Source organism: Leptonychotes weddellii, chromosome 3 (genome assembly GCF_054177405.1).
Source record: "Leptonychotes weddellii isolate Sample4059 chromosome 3, ASM5417740v2, whole genome shotgun sequence".
NCBI classification, from domain to species: domain Eukaryota; kingdom Metazoa; phylum Chordata; class Mammalia; order Carnivora; family Phocidae; genus Leptonychotes; species Leptonychotes weddellii.
The window spans coordinates 23,885,643-23,906,414 of NC_138371.1; the positions used below are offsets into that span (position 1 = coordinate 23,885,643).

General features: G+C 33.5%; 1 protein-coding gene across 11 annotated transcripts in view; it reads left to right on the plus strand.

The window, feature by feature from the left end:
* The window catches only part of KANSL1L (KAT8 regulatory NSL complex subunit 1 like), a 148,875-nt gene that overhangs the window by 51,810 nt on the left and 76,293 nt on the right, over positions 1-20,772 (plus strand). For all 11 annotated transcript variants that reach the window (XM_081813714.1, XM_081813712.1, XM_081813711.1 and 8 more), the window contains one exon: positions 2,667-2,788. In XM_081813714.1, coding sequence (XP_081669840.1) covers positions 2,667-2,788 — 122 coding nt within the window. The remainder of the gene's footprint in view (positions 1-2,666; positions 2,789-20,772) is intronic.

Below are 20,772 nucleotides of genomic sequence, written 5' to 3' on the forward strand. Positions count from 1 at the left end.
GTCCCAATAGTTCATTTTTGCCCTTGCTTCCCTTGCCTTTGGCGATGTTTCTAGGAAGAAGTTGCTTCGGCTGAGGTCGAAGAGGTTGCTGCCTGTGTTCTCCTTTAGGATTTTGATGGACTCCTGTCTCACATTGAGGTCTTTCAACCATTTGGAGTCTATTTTTGTGTGTGGTGTAAGGAAATGGTCCAGTTTCATTGTTCTGCATGTGGCTATCCAATTTTCCCAACACCATTTGTTGAAGAGACTGTCTTTGTTCCATTGGACATTCTTTCCTGCTTTGTCAAAGATGAGTTGACCATAGAGTTGAGGGTCCATTTCTGGGCTCTCTCTTCTGTTCCATTGATCTATACACATACTTTTCTTAAGATAACCTGTTGGTATATAACTGTTCACTGATCATAGTGGGCCTTGAATATAGATCAGGTATTGGATGATTTGATTAAATACACTTTGTTAGAGGAAGTTTTGTTTACCAAACAAAATTTATTTTCATATCTCAAAAGCAGTTAAAGAGTTGGTAGTTAAAATATAAAGGCACTACTGAGTTGTATACTGGTATCAGTTTTAAAAAATAACATTGATTTACAGTATTAATGTATATTTGCATTATTAGGTAATGTATTTTGTTCATAAAAGGTGACTTTCTTTTAGAACTTTAAATTTAAATTTTTAGTTCTAAAAGGTAATTTAAAATAAATTAAATAATTTAAAATAAATTTCACAGGGCGCCTGGGTGGCTCAGTTGGTTAAGTGACTGCCTTCGGCTCAGGTCATGATCCTGGAGTCCCGGGATTGAGTCCTGCATCAGGCTCCCTGCTCAGCAGGGAGTCTGCTTCTCCCTCTGGCCCTCCCCGCTCTCATGCTCTCTCTCTCTCTCATTCTCTCTCTCAAATAAATAAATAAAAAATCTTTAAAAAAAAAAAAATAAATTTCACATTAGTGTGTTTACATTAAAAACCTTGTTATCCAAGAGGTAGTGTTTTAACTTTCAAGTTGATTAGTTTTTGTTTTCAAAGTTTCAACTACGCCTCTCCTAATTTTACTTTTTTCTCATTTTTACTATGAATTTCTTATCCCAAAGATGGACTCAGATATTTGAGATTTTATTGGGCTGGACTGGTTGGTGGCTATGCTGTTCTTCTGGGCCAATTATTCACACATACCTAACCAGTTACTTCAGGGTTTAGAAGGTTTTTAATGATATTTTTGGCAGTGGAACAATGAGAAGAATGTATCAGTGTTTCAGACTGAAAAATATGAGATTCTTTATAAATTTCTTTGTATAAGTGAACTAATGAATGTTTACTAAGTGTATAGAGAATCTATTTGTATTGATTTTGAAAATGAGCTTTAATCTAAAAATGAGTAATCATTTTTAAAATAAAGTCATTAGGTATGTATTATTTTTCAAGAAAATAAATGGTGAAAACAGGGTCTTTTTCAAAGACTTTTTGAAGAATTCAAATATTAGATTTACTTCTGTCATATTTTTTAGTCTCATTATTTCTAATAGCATGTTATTAGGTTCATACAAATGAAAAATTTAAGAATAATTATTTCATATACCCCTCTATAATGGAATATCTTTCAATTAATAAAAATGGTGAAATAGTACTACATATTTAAAAAAAATAAAATCATACATTATTAAGTGAGAAAGCCAGGTTTTAGAAAATTGATGTGACATGATTTAGTTAAAAGTGTGTGTGTGTGTGCTTGTGTAGGTGTATGTGTGTATAATGCATTTTGTATACACTTATGCTCACATCTCAAAAAACTTAGTCTAGAGGGATGGATATATACCAAGATATTAACAGTGGTTTTTCTCTTTGTAATATGATTACAGGTGACTTTCTTTTCCTTTTTTAAGCCTTTCAGTCCTTTCCCTTTTTTCTATAATAAACATAGATTGTGTGTGTAATGAAAATAGTTGTCACTCTGTTGTAGAAACATGCTGTTTCCACTGATGTGGCCTATATTTATTATAATTGTTATAGGTTGTTTTGAGAATAATTTGATAAGTTTAATATTTATTATGTATTACAAATATATTTTGTATATTTAAGTTTGGAATAAGGATCAATGAAAATTTTGAGTCCCTAAACAAACCTGATATTTTTGAGTTAGGAAAAATACTGAGAAACAGTGTGGCATTGGATTCAAGCCTGAATCTGAATCTTAGCTCCATTTCTTACCAACTTTATAATCCTTATTCAAGCTGCTTAATCTTTTTTTGCTTCAATTTCCTTAACTGTAATTGATTTTAATAATAGTAATACCAGTATTTCTAATATTAACTACTTTGCAGGTTGGTTATGAAGATTAGAAATAATCTATGTTTAGTGCTTTGTGTAGTGCCTGGCACATAGTAGTAAATTATAGCTATGATTTTATTATTAATTAACTTGGCTGCCTTAAAGAAAATATTAGGATGAGTAGATAAAGGAATTGTAATGAAAACGGATATAGAAAAGGAGGAGTACTTTAAAATGTAGATTTATTTATAGTAAGTGGAAAAATTAGTAGTGGTATAAATCATCTATAGGTTATAACTCATCTTTGTAGGTTAAAATATTTACTAAAATATAAACATTTACTAAAGGTGTGAGACCTAACTCACATTTCTTGCTTAGCAGTAGTAAAAGTTAATTGTTTTTTTGCAGAGTGCACAGTTGACTGAGATCATCAACAGTTTGATTGCCCCTCTCAACTTGTCCCCAACTTCATCACCCCTATCCTCCAAATCCTGTAGCCATAAATGTCTGGCTAACGGCATTTCCAAGAGGTAGGTATCAGTGGGATAGTTTGGCTTCTAAATTTGGCTTTTTAAATTTTATTTTATTTTGCTTTGTTTTATTTATTTATTTATTTGATCTTTTAAGTAGTATAGTTGTTTTTTTCTTCTTAAGCACTATTAGAGTACAATCAGTAGGACATGGATACATTTTTAGATATCATCACACTTATATTATTAACATAACTATAAACTTGAGAATGAGGGAGAAAGTTTTCCAGCATGTAAAATGTTTCTGAAAAAGAAAAATAGTGATACCATTTGCTACAGAAGTACTGCTTTTTTTTTAACATACCTTCCATTTTGTACATTTTTATTCTTTAGCTCTATACTGCTTTTAATACAATTTAAGAAAAAAGACCCTAGATATAATTTGGGCACAGAAGATTGGTAGATATCATCCATAAAATTCAGTTTAAGTTTCACTTAATCATTTTGTATCTCAGCTTTTATAAGGTAAAATTTTTCTCTGAATGTAATTAGTAATTACTGTAACCTTTAGCAGTTTATTATATCAGTGAATACACACACACACACACACACACACACACACACACACACACACATACATGGGATCCTAATTCGTTTTTTGCGAATAGCTTTTGTGTTCTCTTTTATTTTGTTTATTTTTCTATTTTAAAGATTCAATTAGAATTAAAGATGCTAATAGAATATTATTTTTCTAAATTTTTTTCAAATAAAATTGTAATGTGGGCTTCTTTAACTACCGTAGAGGACTGAGTGTAATTTAGTATTGGGAAGTATTTATATTAATAATTATACAATTTATTGTTAAACTTTGTTTAATATAGCATGAAAGGAAAATTTATACCATGGTGAAAATTATGCTAAGTAGCCATCACATTCTTCTTGAGATTAGTGTATATAAACTGAGTCCTATAATAAATATACTGTTATTTGGGTTTTATTTCTAATTTGTTATTTTGAAAATCTCATTTTTAATACTTTCACTGTTTCATTTGTGCTGGGTCATTTATTCATAGTTTTGTCACAGAAGAAGTTCTTCTATTGGTTTTGCTTTACTGTTTGTTGATTTTATATATTCATTCCTTTTATCACTGATGATTCACTTTGAAAGCAAAGATTCTCATGTATTGTATAGGGCAACTCTGATATTTTCATTTAGGAGAACATATGCTAATTGAGAAAGTCATAATTTAAAAAAAAGGAAGTCATAATTACAAGTTGAGCCATTAAACACCATTAAATTGGTGTGGAAACATTGTGATTTGGGTCAAGCCCATTTTAGGTAACATTTCGTTTACCTAACCAGACATTACACTATTACATATATACGTATGTATGTATCTGTGTACATATTTTCATTTTAATGTACTTATATTTTTGATTATTCACACAGTATTTATTGCATAACTATTTGCTGTATGTCTTAGTCAAAGTTCTGGGTTACAAAGATGAAGACAAGTCTCCACTTTTAACTAGCTTGCAGTCTCATAGGTGAAATATAATTATTTAATATATGTAATAATAAAGGAATTGTGTATGGTAATTTAAATACCTGATTTTATTAGCTCTCATAGTTGAAAAGATGCCTCATAAAGATACATGGTTCCAAATGAAAGAGATGTTAACATTGGTTTTATTTACTAACATGAAACTTTTTCAGTTCTGTTTACTAATAGTTCAGAGGTTCTTCTTGAAATCTGCTAGTAATTGCCATCTTTCCTGATGTCAGGTATTTGCTCCTACAAATTAACTGGAAGGTTTATTTTTGAAAGTTTATAACAGGGGGTTAGGAGGGAAATGAAAAAATTTATAACAGGTTTAAAACCTACTTAAATTCTTTGATAGATTTAAGAAGAGATAAAAATTTGTTCTCCAACCTTTTGAAGTATTCTGATACGTGTTTTAATTAATTTTATTAATTTTACTAATTATTAATTTATTTTTGGCAGTAATAATTTTTTTCAAAATGCTTCCTATATAAATGAGTTCCTGTTTCAAAAAGCATTTTTTTTTCAAAAAGCATTTTCACATTTGTTGTCAAAATATATTTCTCTTGAAGAAAATATTTTATTTTCTAGCATTTGCTAGAAAATGTAATATAGCTACCTTTCATCAAAGAGAAGGTGAGCAGGGCCCGGTTCGGTCGGGCATCCGACTCTTGCTTTTGGCTCAGGTCATGATCCTCAAGGTTGTGAGGTAATGAGATTGAGCCCTGCCTTGGGCTCATTGCTGGGCATGGAGCATGCTTAAGATTCTCTCTCTCTCCCTCTGCGCACCGCCCCCCACCAAAAAAAGGTGAGCAAATTTAGAATATTTGGGGTTTTGTTTAAAATGTATAATTTAATAACTGTTTTTAAATGTTTTGTTACCACAAACTGTTCAATACTTTTGGTTTCATTAAAATTTTTGTAAAAATTCTCTTTATAATATATACCGTAATATACAAGTCTATTTAACCAGGAACATAGAAACTGGAATATTTTGCAGATTAGAGAGTAATAACTTTGAAGGAAATGTAGACAATTTTGAGGATTTGTGGTGGTGTGTCAGATGCTAAATGGAGGTCTGAAAAATGTCTCTTGGTTTTGCCAGTTATAAATTGGGACCTTAGCACAAGCAGTGTAGTGGCATGATGGAGAGAGGTAAGAGTGGGCTGATAAGAGAAGTGGAGATGAAGTAGAGAGAAGGAGTCAAGATTACACTTTCAAGGTTACTGACTATAAAGGCTATAATAAAATGGATGTACAAGGTAAGAAAGGGATTTTTGTTTTTAAAATAGAAGAAATGTAAGTATCTTTATTAAAATGAAGGGAAAGAGTTAGAGATGGTAAATGTAGAAATACATCTTAAAGTTATGAAGACATTTTATATAAGGTGGAAAAACACTTGTTCCTTTAGAGTGGCATGACAGAGATTAAGATGGGTGTAGATAAAGTTGTTTATAAAGTATTTGTAGCCAAGTTAGGAGTGGGAAAGGAAGCTGTAGGAGTTAGGTAAAGGTTGGATAGACATCGACCAGTCAAACATTGCCTCTTCCCTTCATTTCCCTTCCCTTCCCTCCTCCTTTTTTCGTAACATGAGCAGCCCACCCCTGGAGAATGATGTTTTGTGGTTTCTAAGTTGTTTTCTTTTTTTTTTTTTAAACCCCTTAACTATATTGCAGAAAGTGCTTAATTGATATCTGTAAACTAAGAATTTAAAAGTATTCTCTAATTGAACTTTTTGTAAAATAAACAAGCACATAATAGTGAAATTCTGTAAATAGATTATTTTATAGTACTCACACTTGAGAATATTACCATAGATTGAAAATTACTTGGAAACACAATTTTATATTATAGTAATAATGAAAAAGTTTTATTTAAAAAATATCTGTATTGAAGGAAGGTGAAATTTATCTATTTATGAGCCTTTTGCTCCTGGGAGTAAAATGTTAAATGAGGCCTAGTTTTATTTCTTATATCTTTGTGTTTTTCCAACATTGTTTTTATTTTTTTCTTCACATGTAATTATAGATGAAGAAAACATCTTTAAGAATCAAAGGTTTTCAAGAGTAAGGGCTTATTTAATGTTACTCAAACTTGGCAATAAGAAAACACTTTCTGAAGATATCCCTATTAAGCATATAAATACTATTCATTCTATGTATTTAAGTAAATGTGAAGGTAAGAAAATTAATCATTTGAATAAGAACTTTTAAAATCCTGATAAAATGTACATAATATAGAATTTACCATTTTAACCATTTTTATGTTTAGTGCATTAAGTACATTCACATTGTTGTTCAGCAATCACCATAATCCATCTCCAGAGCTGTTTTCATCTTCCTAAACTGATACTCCATACCCATTAAACAATAAGGACCCATTCTTCCTTCTTCCCATTCCTTGGCAACCACCAGTCTACTTTGTGTCTATGAATTTGACTACTCTAGGTATCTCATATAAGCAAAATCATACAGTATTTGTCCTTTTGTGAATGGGTTATTTCACTTAGCATAATGTTATCAAGGCTCATCCATATTATAGCATGTGTCAACATTCCTTTTTTAAGATTGAATAATATTCCATTCTATGTATAGACCACATTTTGTTTATTCATTGATCCCTGTGTGAACATATGAATAGCCACCATTTGGCTATTGTGAATAATGCTGCTTTGAACATGAGTATACAAATACCTGTTTGAATCCTTTTTTTTTCCTTTTGTTTGAGTTCTTGCTTTTAATATTTTGGACATATACCCAGAAGTGGAATTGCTGGATTGAATAAGAATATTTTATTGTTTATTTTGAAAATAAGAAATTAGTGAATATTAATGATATTTCTAAGCCAAAAGCTAAGAAAAAGCAAGAAACCAGAAAAGTAAGCATAGTGTAGCATCTACTTTTGTCTGAGGCCAAATTCTGACAAAATTGAGTTTTGATAGCTTTGTGGGGAAAGAAAGAGAAATCAAAATCAAAATCAAATAAAAAATCAAGTGAAGTTTTGGGGCGCCTGGGTGGCTCAGTCATTAAGCGTCTGCCTTCAGCTCAGGTCATGATCCCAGGGTCCTGGGATCGAGCCCCGCATCGGGCTCCCTGCTCCGCGAGAAGCCTGCTTCTCCCTCTCCCACTCCCCCTGCTTGTGTTCCTCTCTCGCTGTGTCTCTCTGTGTCAAATAAATCAATAAAATCTTTAAAAAAAAAAAAAATCAAGTGAAGTTTTAATAGCTTGTGGGGTGAGAAGAAGATAAATCAAAGCTGAAACAAATCAAAACCTTGTCTATGGTAGGGAGATGAAAGGAAATCCTCCTCCATGGGCTACAGCCTTAGAATAAATGTAAATCAGAAGGAAAATTGTTTCCCCTTCCCCACGTAGGGCACCATGGGGAGAGCTGCCTTGGTGCTGAGCAGAGCAGAAACAAAACAAAACCTATCTATCTTTGAGATAGCTTGACCATGGTGGAGACTTTCACATGGATTTTCAGTTCAAATTTGCATTATTGAGTCATCCAAGGAATCCCTAGTTTAAAACGGTTTTGGAATGGGTGATACTACAAGGTAGATGGCAGAGACAAATGTAGCTTCTCTCTGGAGGAAGGCATTGTCTTTCTTAGCTCCGGGAAATTCTCAGGAATAATTTTTCAAGGCAGTGATCAGCACACAGTTAAATATAATCAGATGTGTGAGAGAGCAATAAGAGTAAGGATAAAGAGAAAATAATAGCAAAAAGAGATTACAAAGTTTTCAGATATTAGGATTATCAAACACTGATTATTTTTTTAAAAAATAGTGCTTATTTTGATTTTAGAAATAAAAGATAGGCTTGAAAATATCTGCAGGGAAGAAACTATAAAAGTTACATAGCACATTTGAAAAAGGTCCAAATAAAACTTCTGAAAAATACTTACATTAAAAACCTAAGTATTAAGTGAGTTTGGCAATGTTGACACAGTTGAAGAGAGAACATGTAACATAGAAGATAGATTAGGAGAAAAATTCCAGATTGTAGGAAAAGAAACAAAACTATGAAAAATAAAGACAAGTCATTTAAAAATGTGAGAACATATTGAGCAGATCTAATATAAGACTTAATTGGAGACCTGAATGAAGCTAGAAAATGGAACAGAAGCAATATTTGAAGAGAGATTGGCTGAAAAATTACCTGGATTTGATGAAAGACACCAAATTCAGGAAGCCAGATGCAGATTCTTAAGCAGGACAAATAAAAAGACCGCTAGAAACAGGAAATGGCAGGGGCTGCGGTGTTGCTGGGGGAGGGGTGGAACAAAGACAAATGGAACATCTAAAAGCAATAGCAGAGGTAGGGAAGGAGGAAGAGATCACCAGAACAGTTCGACTAACAGCTGACTTCTCAAGAGTAGTAATAAGAACCACAGTACAGTGGAATGGTATCTTGAGTGTGTTGAAAGGAAATAACTACCTAGAAATTCTATACCCAGAGAAAGCATCTTTAAAGTCTGAGTGTGAAACACCAATGTCTTCAGACGAATCAAAACTAAAGAGTAGGTCACTAGTAGACTGTAATTATAATGATAACCATAAAGGGTGGGTTTCAAGCAATGGAAAGTGATGATCCTAGATAAGTAATTTGAGATGCAAGAGGGAACTAAGGACAAATGAAATAGTAAATATAGTTATATGGGTATATTTAAACAAATAGTAGTAAAACATGTCTAGTGGGGCTATAAAAAAAAAGTCGATGGCAACAATAGCATACAGGTCAGGAGGAAGGTAAATGGTTTTAAATTGTTCTCAAGTCCTTAAGTTATTCAGGACACTGGTAAAAGTACTGATTGCGATTTAACTTTTTATCGTTCTATGCTAAATATGAAGAGGAGGTCCACATGGTGGGGAGGAGGCTTCATAGGTGCCAATAATATTCCATGTCTTGGCCTGAGTGGTGATTATGGGACAGTGAAGGAGTAGGTGAAGCATTGCTTCATATTTAGAAGTTAAATATAAAATTAACATTTTATGTACTTATTTATTCGTATCTTACATTTCACAATCAAAAAGTTCAGAAAAATAGGGTACAAATTACATACTTCAAAAAGGGTAAGTAGAAAACACAGTGGCCACCATAGGTTTGAAAAAAAAAATTAAATGGCATTATTATCCTAAACCTGTGAGCAAAATTTGACTAGTTGCACACTGTTTAAATAATATAGAATATCAAAATTTTAAGATAGGTGAAGGAATATAATATTTGATTTGTTAAAACAAATCTTATTTTAACGTGTTTCTTTAAAATTTGGTGATAAAGAATGATCTAGTTTTTGATTTTAGAACCCTTGCCCTTTTCCAATTTTAGTATATGTGCTGCCGAAGTGAGTACGAACCCTTGCCCTTTTCTTTATCTGTCAAATCTATCTTTATCTAAGATATCCTGTCTTTTTCAATGAAAGCATTCATACATGTGGGAAGCAAATGAAGAATGACTAAAGAAAAGGACATACAGCTGTAGTGTATTTTTAATTGTCTCCTCTGATCTGAAAAGTACTCTTACATGTACTTGTGAATTTTGAGGTGCATACTTAGCTGAAACGTGTAAATTAATACAAATGTCAGACCTAATAGCAGTATAATAATAGGAAGTTACAGAATGTAGTTACACACAAAAGGTACATTTAAAAGTGATAGGAAATTTGGTAATTTACCATGATAAATAATATATATTTACATTATAGTTCTTAAAAGTCATTATGGTGTCTAAATATTTATATTCTCTCTGCTCCAAAAATTTTATCAAGTCTTAACCAAATTCGGCAATTATTCAGTTTCCACTCTTACCCAATTTTTACAATCATACTATCTTAAAAAAGTACATGTTAGCCTATTAAAATATAGTATGCCACAAAACAGATCATTGACTGAGAGTTAAATGTATTTCTTGCAGTAAACATATCAGATATTCGGAGATAGTATATGATTGTATGAGAAGTAAATAAGACAGAACTCTTGTAACAATGCCTGGCATATAAGAAACAGCCTAATAATGTTAACCACTGATATTTTTATGCAAGGACATACGTATGTTAAAACTATATATTTTAAGTATGTATATTAAAATAGTAGGCATTCTTATTTCTTTCATTTTATGGCATTATACTAGTCATTGATTTAGAACTATTCTTACTTTTAAAAACAAAGTGCTTCCAAGTGGCCTGAGTTATGATGAGGATTTTAAGGGATGCTTTGGTGGCTCAATCAGTTAAGTGTCTGCTATCAGCTCAGGTCATGATCCCAGGGTCCTGGGATTGAGTCCTGCACTAGGCTCTTTGCTCAGCAGGGAGCCTGCTTCTCCCTCTGCCTGCCGCTCCCTCTGCTTGTGCTTTCTCTTTCTGACAAATAAATCAATAAAATCTTAAAAAAAAATGATAAGGATTTTAAGGCCTGTGTAGGGCCAGCTATTACTGAACATTCATTATATAGGTACAAGGAATCAGAGATACCACCTGTTTCTCCATCCTATCTCTTGGGGAGATATAAAGTTGCTGTCCTGCCTTTGGTCTGCCTGGTTGGTAAATCCTATAATTAAACCAAGCACTTGAAAATTCAGGGTAAACACAGTGTTGAGTTTTATTCTCAAATTACTTAAAACATCCCTCCTCAAAAGACCATCTTGGGACATTTAATCTCCTCCCCCCCATTGTAACTTGTATTCATTTTTAATCAATTATAGTGTTTTTTTATGATTTAGTGGTTTTAGGGTAACTTATGGTTATGAGTATAGAGTGTACATTTTTAAATATTTTTTGTTTTAGACATTTTGTGACCTTGGGCAAGTCAGTTAATCTCTTCACATCTTATCTCTTTAAATTTACTGGTACACAAATATTATAAAGTAGTTTCTAGTACTAATGTTCTTCAATTAAATGTTTATTTTTGAGGATTCCTTTTTTTTAAACAAGCAAACAATAAAAACAAAGATTTCAAAACAGCCTAAAATGTATCTGTCATATGACTCTTGTGTTTTGCTTTGGATGTATTCATTTTATGTTAGTTCAAATCAAGAGACTTAGTGAATAGAGAAAAATTACTTTATTCAACATGTCTTAGTAACTTTAAAGCATAATCTAGAAGTTATTATGAAAGAGGTACTCAAGACAGTAGGAGGAATGAGGATTCTACTCAAGTGCTAGAAACTTTCATATAAACCAAGAATTGTTTAATAAAATTTATTACATATTGCCTTTCTTGGATGATACTGAAGTTAATTCAATTTTTCTTTGATAACTCAGGCTCATGACTGGCCACATCCTCAGGACTACGGAGATTAATAGTTGTATATCTGTAAAAGAATTTACTTAATAGTAAATACCTACTGAGTAACCTCAGTGTGCCAGACATTGGATTGGGCAGTGGGAATACATGTTGAACAAAAACACATGTGTTCTCTGTACTCAGGGTGTAGAGTCTGGGTGGGGAAAAATGACTCAACCAAATAATCACAGAAATAAATGCATAATTTTAAACCCTGATCAAGTGCTATGAGAAAACTCATAGTTAAGAATATCCCTTTGGGGGGCGCCTGGGTGGTGCATTCAGTTAAGTGTCTGACTTTTGGTTTCAGCTCAGGTTGTGATCTCCAACTCCTGATCTCGGGATCATGAGATCAAGCCCCACATTGGGCTCTGCAGCTCAGTGCAGAGTTGGCTTGAGACTCTCTCCCTCTCTCTCTGCCCCCCCCCACTTTCTCTGTCTCTCAAATAAATAAATCTTAAAAAAGAATAGAAAGAGGGGTGCCTGGGTAACTCAGGTAATTGAACGTCTAACTCTTGATTTCGGCTCAGGTCATGGTCTCAGGGTCATGGGATCGAGCTTTGTGTAGGGCTCCACGCTCAGTATGGAGTCCGCTTGAGATCCTCTCCCTCTGCTCCTCTCCCTCTCATATGCTCGTGCGTGCTCACTCTCTCTCAATAAAATAAACATAAAAAAAAATACACCTTTGGGGGTGCCTGGGTGGCTCAGTCTGTTAAGCATCCAACTCTTGATTTCGGCTCAGGTCATGATTTCAGGGTCATGAGATCGAGCCCCATGTCAGGCTCTTCACTGGGCATGGAGGCTGCTTAAGATTCTTTCTCCCTCTCATCCTCCTCCCCCGCCCATCCCCATTTGCGAGCATTCTCTTTCTCTCTCTGTCTAAAAAAAGAAATTTAAAAATATCCCTTTGGAATCAGACAAATCTGAGCTCAATCCCAACTCTGACATTTGGTAGCATTGTATTCTTGGGCAACTTTCTAAATCACAGTTCAAATGAGAACAGTCTGCTTCCTGGATTGTTGTGAGGATCAAATGAAATAACACGTATGATATTATTTTGCTTTGCTTTTTTTTTTTTTTTTTTTTTTTTTTTAACTTGTTTATTATCTGTCTTCCTGGAAGAGAATATAAGCTCCATGAGAGCAGGAACTTTTTTAGTCTGACTTATTAACTACTCTTTTCCTAGCATCTAGATCATTGAGCGTCACATCGTGGGCATGAATAGATATTTGTTGAATGAATGAAATGTCTTTTAAGATTTCTTGCAGGTAATCAGCATTCCATAAAAAATATTTTGTACTCATTTGTCTTTTCTCCCTCATAGTCAGATTGACATTTTCATTATTGCTCTCATGGCTATGTTCTGCAGTTCTGCTTTGTCTATCTAATTTAATGATGGACTAGAAGATCAGATAACCAAAGTGGTAGAAATATTTGTACTATAATAAGAGACATTTTCTAGTAAGAAAACAGGCCTCTGCTAACAGTAACAGGAGTGAACTTTTGTGTATGAACAGTGAGGTTTTTGGGTTATTTGAAAAACTTTTGTGATTTCATCCATATTCTGTATACTTGGTGTTGCCAGATAAGTAATCTCATAGGTGAAATATTACAGTTCTTCTAATAAAGCGTACTTATTCTAGCTTTATATCACATTATATCATAATTTTTGTGTATAATTAGGTTAGAAATTTAAGTTTTGAATTTTTAAAGGTTGGCCACCTATTCTGTATATTAATTTTTAGGGGAACACATAGAGCTTATTGTTTGATATAATTTCAAAAAATATTTGTCATTTTTATAATATCCTAATGAACTGTTCTCTCACAATGTCTAAAGTAAATTCACCTGGTTAATTATTTTCCAGGCTACCTGTTTGCCCACTTGTTATTCATTGATTCCCAACCCCCACCTCTTATTTAATGGCAGTATCTCCCAGAAGTTAGAATGGTTTTTTTAGCTTTATTAATCTTGGCAGCAGGGCCTAAGATGAGTCACCAGGAACTGAGCAATTGAAAAAATTGAGTCTTCAAACAAATGAAGCATTATATCTTATCATGATAGAGATATTAGTTTTTAGATCTTATATTCTAAAATAAAGATAAAATGTTGTAAATGGATCTGGCTTACCCCATGGGGTCTTATCTGCTGAGAGTGAATTTCTATTTGAAGTAATATCTAGATTTTTATTATTGTTGTTTCTTTTTGCCTTAATGAGACCCAGAACATGATATAAAATTAAATTCCAATGAATCATTGCCATGCTATTTATTTCCACTAATGGTAATTATCTCTTGAAATGCAACCATTCTTTCTAATTGGGTATCATGATTGAAAAACTGCAGCTAAACTGGCAAACTGATTACATAGAAAGTAATTCTTGCGTCCTTAATATCTTCAGTAGTCACTTCTCAGAAGAAAACACTGTTAGCTGCATATTCTAGGCTGAAATTTTCAATATAATTTTGGGTTCATTTGAATGACATTAATTATTATATTAGCTAGATGTGTGACATCAATAAGGAAATAAAATTTCCCAGCTGTGTTTTTAAAGTAATGCCAGTAGGAATTATTTTCTTTTGTAAAAACTTTTCTTTCCCCTTTTTACCTGTAAGTCTAAAACCTAATGTTAGAGAGAATATTTAAATAAATTGTGATATAAACATGGGATGGAATATCATGTAAGTATTAAAAAAATCATATGGTGATATGCTTATTTGGGAAAGTTAAGTAGAAAAATCAGGGTACCAAAATCATTGTATAATATCATTTCATAGAAAAAGACTTGAAGGATATAAATCAAAATTTTAATGAGAACTGTATTTGTGATTAGATGATGGATTTTGAAAAAATTTTTTCAACTTTATTTTCAAATTTTCCTTTAAAATGAAAAATAGTAATTATAATTAGTAAAATAGAAAGTCTCCATTTCAAACTTTCAAACAAATTATGTGAGAAGAACAGCTCAGAGATTATATTGAAGGATCTGAATTGTATCTCCCAAACTATAGATTAGCTAGAAATGTTTGACAAACTTTTATATCTCAATTCTCAGAAAAAAATAACCGCCATTATTCGCTTCCTAGTGTCTTTGCCTTAATGCTTTAAAAAATATCACTTGAGGGGCGCCTGGGTGGCTCAGTTGGTTAAGCGACTGCCTTCAGCTCAGGTCATGCTCCCAGGGTCCTGGGATCGAGCCCCGCATCGGGCTCTCTGCTCTGCGAGGAGCCTGCTTCTCCCTCTCCCACTCCCCCTGCTTGTGTTCCCTCTCTCGCTGTGTCTCTCTCTGTCAAATAAATAAATAAAATCTAAAAATAAAAAAATAAAAAAAAATAAAATAAAAAATATCACTTGAAGAGCACCTGGCTGGCTCAGTTGGTAGAGTATGCAACTCTCAGGATTGTGAGTTTGAGCCCCATGTTGGGTGTAGAGATTACTTAAAAACAGAAAGTACCATGTGAGGTTAAGAGCCAAAGATAAAAATAGCAGATAGCACTACAGTAGTCTCTTTTTCTCTTTACTTTTTATTATAGAAAACTTTGACATATAGAAAGCATAGTAAAGTGAATTCACATATGCCCAGCTTTTAAGAATTCCCAAGATTTTTGGGGTACCTGGCTGGTTCAGTCAGTAGAGCATACGACTCTTGATCTCTGGGTTGTAAGTTTGAGCCCCACATTGGGTATAGAGATTACTTAAAAATAAAATCTTAAAAAAATAAGTCTCTAATACAAAAAATAAAAAGACTGATTTTCAGATGACATTTTTTGTCTAGAAAAATAGTACAAGCTCATTGTAGGAAAATTCACAAAATACTAAAAAGAAAGTAGAAATCATATTGCTCAGAGTATATATTTCTTTTCTATCATATTTCTACATTTTCATAGTTGAGATTGATTAGAAGCAGTTTTAGATTTTATTTTGATACTATATCAAAGCTTTTTATACTTAAAATATTTCTTTTCCATTTTAATGGCTGCTTTAAGGTATACCTTATTTTTTTAGAATAGGTATATACCTAGTTAGAATACCATATTACATTGTACTTCAACACATTTCTTATTACAAGAGTTAAAGAGACTTGTATTTTTGACTAAGGGGTATAGTTCTTCTACTTAATACCTAAGATAGGGGAAATGGCCTGGTAAAGGTACGGTTTTCTCTGTACCAGATAATGCCTTTTATCTTGATCCATTGGTCCTTTGAGAGAGTTGTTTTACTTTTGACATTTGGAGGACAAGTAATGCCCATAGTGGGCCATTTTAGTAAGCTTACATTATATAAGCCCTATTTTATTTAATTTCTTTAAAATTGGTTAATGCCATCTAAATGTCATTGAGTTATCTGAGTATGTGATGCATTCATTTCTCCAAACACTATCAAGAGAAAACAAGATAGTAAATTCAACTAGTAGCAGGATATTTGACATCAGGGAAAGTTTGGAGAAGGTCCTTGCTATAGATTGAATTCATCAAAGAACTCCAACTGATGAAGAGGAGAGATGAAATAGAGATTACCAATCATGCAAAAACAGTGATTTTTAGGTGTGTATTTTTGTGGATATATTAGTTTCCTAGGGTTGTTGTAACAACCACTGAGTGGCTTAAGATAACAGATACTTACTCTTTCACAGTTCTGTAGGCTAGAATTTAAAAATCAAAGTGTTAGGGCCATGTTCTCTATGAAGGTTCTAGGGAAGAATCAGTTTTTGCCTTTTCCTAGCTTCTGCTGGTTGCTGGCAGTCTTTGGCATTCCTTGGCTTGTAGCCCAGCTCTCCAGTCTCCACCTCTTTATCCACATGGCATTATTCCCTGGGTGTGTCTCCTCTTTGTCTCTCTGTCTCTTTTTATAAGGACATCGGTGACTAGATTTAGAGTCTTTAATCCTGTATGACCTCATTTTACCTAATTACATCTGCAAAGACTGTATTTCCAAGTAACGTCTCATTCTGAGGTTCTTGGTAGATGTAAATTTTGTGAGGGCACTATTCAACCCAGGACAGTGGGTGTGGGTATTTTGTGCGTGAGTGTATGGGGAAACTGGGGGTTGGGGTGGTGCTATCATAATCTTTCTGAGAATACACATTCTAATTCTCTTCTCCATTATTGATTTTTACCTTTTGTAAATTTTATTTATTTTTTAAGTAGGCTCCATGCCCAGCGTGGAGCCCAGCGGGGGCTTGAACTCACAACCCTGAGATCGAGACCTGAGTTGATATCAAGAGTGGGACACTTAACTGACTGAGCCACCCAGGCACCCCTCTACTTTTTTAAAAGTGTATTTAATACGAGAATGGGTGAATATGGGAGAAATATTGAAAACTACTATTCTTAAACAGTATTTTAAAATTCTATGTTAAATATTCTCTGCTCTTCTTGAGAATAAAAGATAAAAATAATCTCATGAAGTCTTTTTTATGCTTTTATGGTTCTAGCATTCTGAACTCACAACTAGGCCCCAAAGTTTCTTATTTGCTAAAAATATTTGAGCACAGCATTATAAGGTTATTATAATATTCCAATTATTCCTATCCTTCTAAGAACATAATTTGGTTTAGGCAGAAGGTTATTAAATACTTGAGTGATTTACTATGAAAAATTCTAGACTGTCTTTCACTGGGTTTGTGGAAAAAAAAAAAGGAAAGAAAAGAAAGATCAAAACTAGACTGTTCTTCCACATCCTCTACCATTAATACTGCCACCAAGAAAACACCAAAAAATTAGCTAATCGATGCCCCCATATACCCATATTTTTAGATTGTTTTATTTATTAATATAAGTGCATAATGTTCGCAGGAATTGATTTTGGTAGTGATTTACTGTAGAATATCTGGTAAAAAATAATTGATTCACTTTTGGGACTTTGGTTCCTATAGTAATCAAAGTATAAGAATATACTGTAAAAAATTCACTTGAAGTTTTCCACTCATACTCTGTAGTAGCAAATTGAATGCTTCTTGTTATCATCCATAAATGTCTTAACTGTCAGGATTTTCTAGGGTTGTAACAGAAAACCAGTGATTTCAGAAAGTCATTAAATAACTATTAGAGAAAGTAAGTAGTGTTAATAAAATGTGGACTCAGAACTTTCTGATTATTTTCTTAGATAAAACTCTCGGTTTTGTACTTTTTAGATTAGAAGAAATTTTTAGACTTGATTGATGCCCATTTTACAAATCAGAACATATTATAGTTCTTATCTGCTTATTCTAAATTTATGATGGACATACTTGACTATATGATAAAATAAGATACATCATATCTTACTACCAAAAGCTACCTTTTATAAACCAGAGTTAGAGATTTAGAATGAAATGCAAGGCCATGTCAATATGTATCTTATCTTTCTAAAAGCTCTCTTGTAGCCTTCTGTTTAGAACCTCTTTTGGCTTTTAGGTTATTTAAAATGTTCAATGTTTACTCATTCACTAAACTAATTATATAGGTATAATGTATTTTATACAGGCACTATACAAAGCACAGAGCTGGAATGATAAACCTGACAATATATATGTGTATATCTCTCTATTCATTCAATAAATATTTATTGAGCATCTGCTGTATGCAAGGTACAATATCAGGAACTTCTTGATACAAGGGTGAACAAAACAGACACAGTCCCTGCACTGTTTGTAGTCTAGAAAGTAAGACATTAATTAGATGATCGTACAAATGAATGCAAAATTATCACTATGAAAAATGCTATGAAGGACAGATGAACAGTGCTATCAAAGCTCAAAAGGGGATTTGACTAGTCTTTGGAGAGATGAAACAAGGGCTGAAAGACTTCTCTAAGAAACTGACTTTTGAACTGAGAGGCAAATGATTATTGGAAATTATGTAGTTGAAGGAGGATGTGAGAAAGTTCTATAAAGCAGAGATAACATATAAAAGTCTTGTACTGTAGAGAGTGTGAGTTACTTGAAATGAAAGGAGGTGGTGTGGCTAGAACACAGGGAGCAAGGAGGAGTGAGATGCAAGATAAGGCAGGAGAGTGATGGCAGGTGCCAGACCAGTCAGGGCCTTTTAAACTTGAAGTCTTTTTTTCTAGAGCAATGGGAAGGCTTTGAGAGATGGTAAGCAGTGTGGGGATGGGAGGAAAGGGCATGAAAGGATAAGATTTGTTTTCCCAAAAGATTGGCAATAGAAGGAACTGAAGAGGGAAAAGTGTGAATGAGGGAGACCAGTTAGAGGCTATTGGAGTATTCCTGGACAAAAAAGCTTGCATTAGGGGAGTGACAGTGGAAATGGAGAAATTATGTTATGTGCGTATACCACACAAAGGATCTATCCTTCGAGGGATTTTTATTCTCTGAGCAAAAGTTTCCAATTGGAGATCTAAAGAAGTATAATTTGTTGCCTCTCCTGGCAATTATCCTACTGTCCCACTTGTAAGCTTGCAATTTCAAAAGTTCAATGATAATTATATTATTGGTACTTACTGATAGTTGTCTTGATAATAGGACAGTACTTGATGGTGACCCATTGCATCCTCAGTTTCTGGGGTTGCCGGGGTGTACCTACAACTTTATGTGAACACTAAACCTTCTCTTATTGAAATGTTATTTTCCCTCCTGAGTTTTCTCCTCCTCTTCCTATTATTATTATAGCTTTTTTTTTTTTTTAAGAATGTCATGTGATGATGGTGTCATGGTGTCTTATATTGGTTTATCAATGATATATTTAAGTTCTTGTTTTCCTTAATGCTTAATTACTAGATAGCCTATTATCTCCTGAGGAAAAAGCTTTAGGTTATAGAGTTACATGAGCAGGGTTGTTGTCTTCCAGATTCCCTCATTTTTCTCTTGTTCTGCTTTTCATTGAAGTTGATTGACTTATTCTCTCTTTAGTGTAAAACACTATGGAAAATAAGTGAATTTATTAGTGATTTGTAATAACTCTTTACAATAACCTCATCAATTATTTATAAAAGTGGTTTATGTACCATATGAGCTTCGGTGAGAATAATGTGCTATACACATTAATTACTTATGAAATAAACAGATTTCACATCTTTGAATTTCAGTACATTTCCCCATTAATTTAGGATAAATTTTGATGACATTTTGCAAGGACCTTTAATAGCTAGAGAGTGTTAGAAGTCATGAAGGAAGAATTGCAGCTGGAAACATATTTAAGTTTTAAATAAAAGAAAACTTTTTTTTCCCGATAGTGTGTCAGTCACTTTAGAAAGTTGAAAATACAACATTCAGTGAACAAATGGCACATTTTCTATTTATCTTTAACCCCACCTGTAAGCCTCTAGCCAGTTCAAAAGCTGTGTCCTGTCAGTCAGTAAAGAGATGGTGGCTCACCTTTTTTAGGGCTAACTCTTCTGTGGGGAGGGGAATAAGGGCTCATTAACAACTAAAGAATTATAAATAGAGGGCAGAGTTAACTGTGCTTCAGAGTTAACTCCTGGAATAAAAAAAGCTCTTCATTTTCTCTAGACGCTATGGAAGCTATGTCTTTTTTAAGGAACCAGTATATCTGCCTAAAGGTGTTTCTAACTTGCTGGGAGAACCTCTTTCTATGCTGGATCTACTCCTGCCTTCCTGGATTCTAGCATCTTGACTTGACTTCCTATAATATCAACCACCTTCTGAAACCTGTCTTCTACCTGACCTAACTTTCTTCTCTGCCAACCACCTGCCCTACCTGGTGCCTACTTTGATATTGTCTATCATCTGTGCCTTCTGCTCACCCTTGACAAGATAGCCCAATTCTGGCTCTTTCTCAAGAGCCAACTGTTACTTAGCACTGATATACTTCTTATAGAAAATAGCATCCAGGATATGAGATTGGACCTGTTAGTTTGAGAGTAGTGTTATATCTTAAACCTTTTTCAGATCTTTAGAATGCTTACTAACTGGGACTTAAAGGTATTTTTGACTAGGGCTCTCTGAAGACTAAAGTTAAGATTTTAGGGGCTCCTGGGTGACTCAGTTGGTTAAGCGTCTGCCTTCGGCTCAGGTCATGATCTCAGGATCCTGGGATCCAGCCGGGTCAGGCTTCCTGCTCAGTGTGGAGTCTGCTTCTCCCTCTCCCTCTTCCTGTCCCCCCAGCTTGTGCTCTCTCTGAAATAAATAAAATCTTAAAAAAAATAAAGTTAAGATTTTAAAAGTGGAATAGTTATTATCACTTCTTTTTCCCTGTACTGGTCTGGCCAGTAGTACATACTCAGGTATTTGTTGAATGTATTATAGTCACCAAATTCCATAT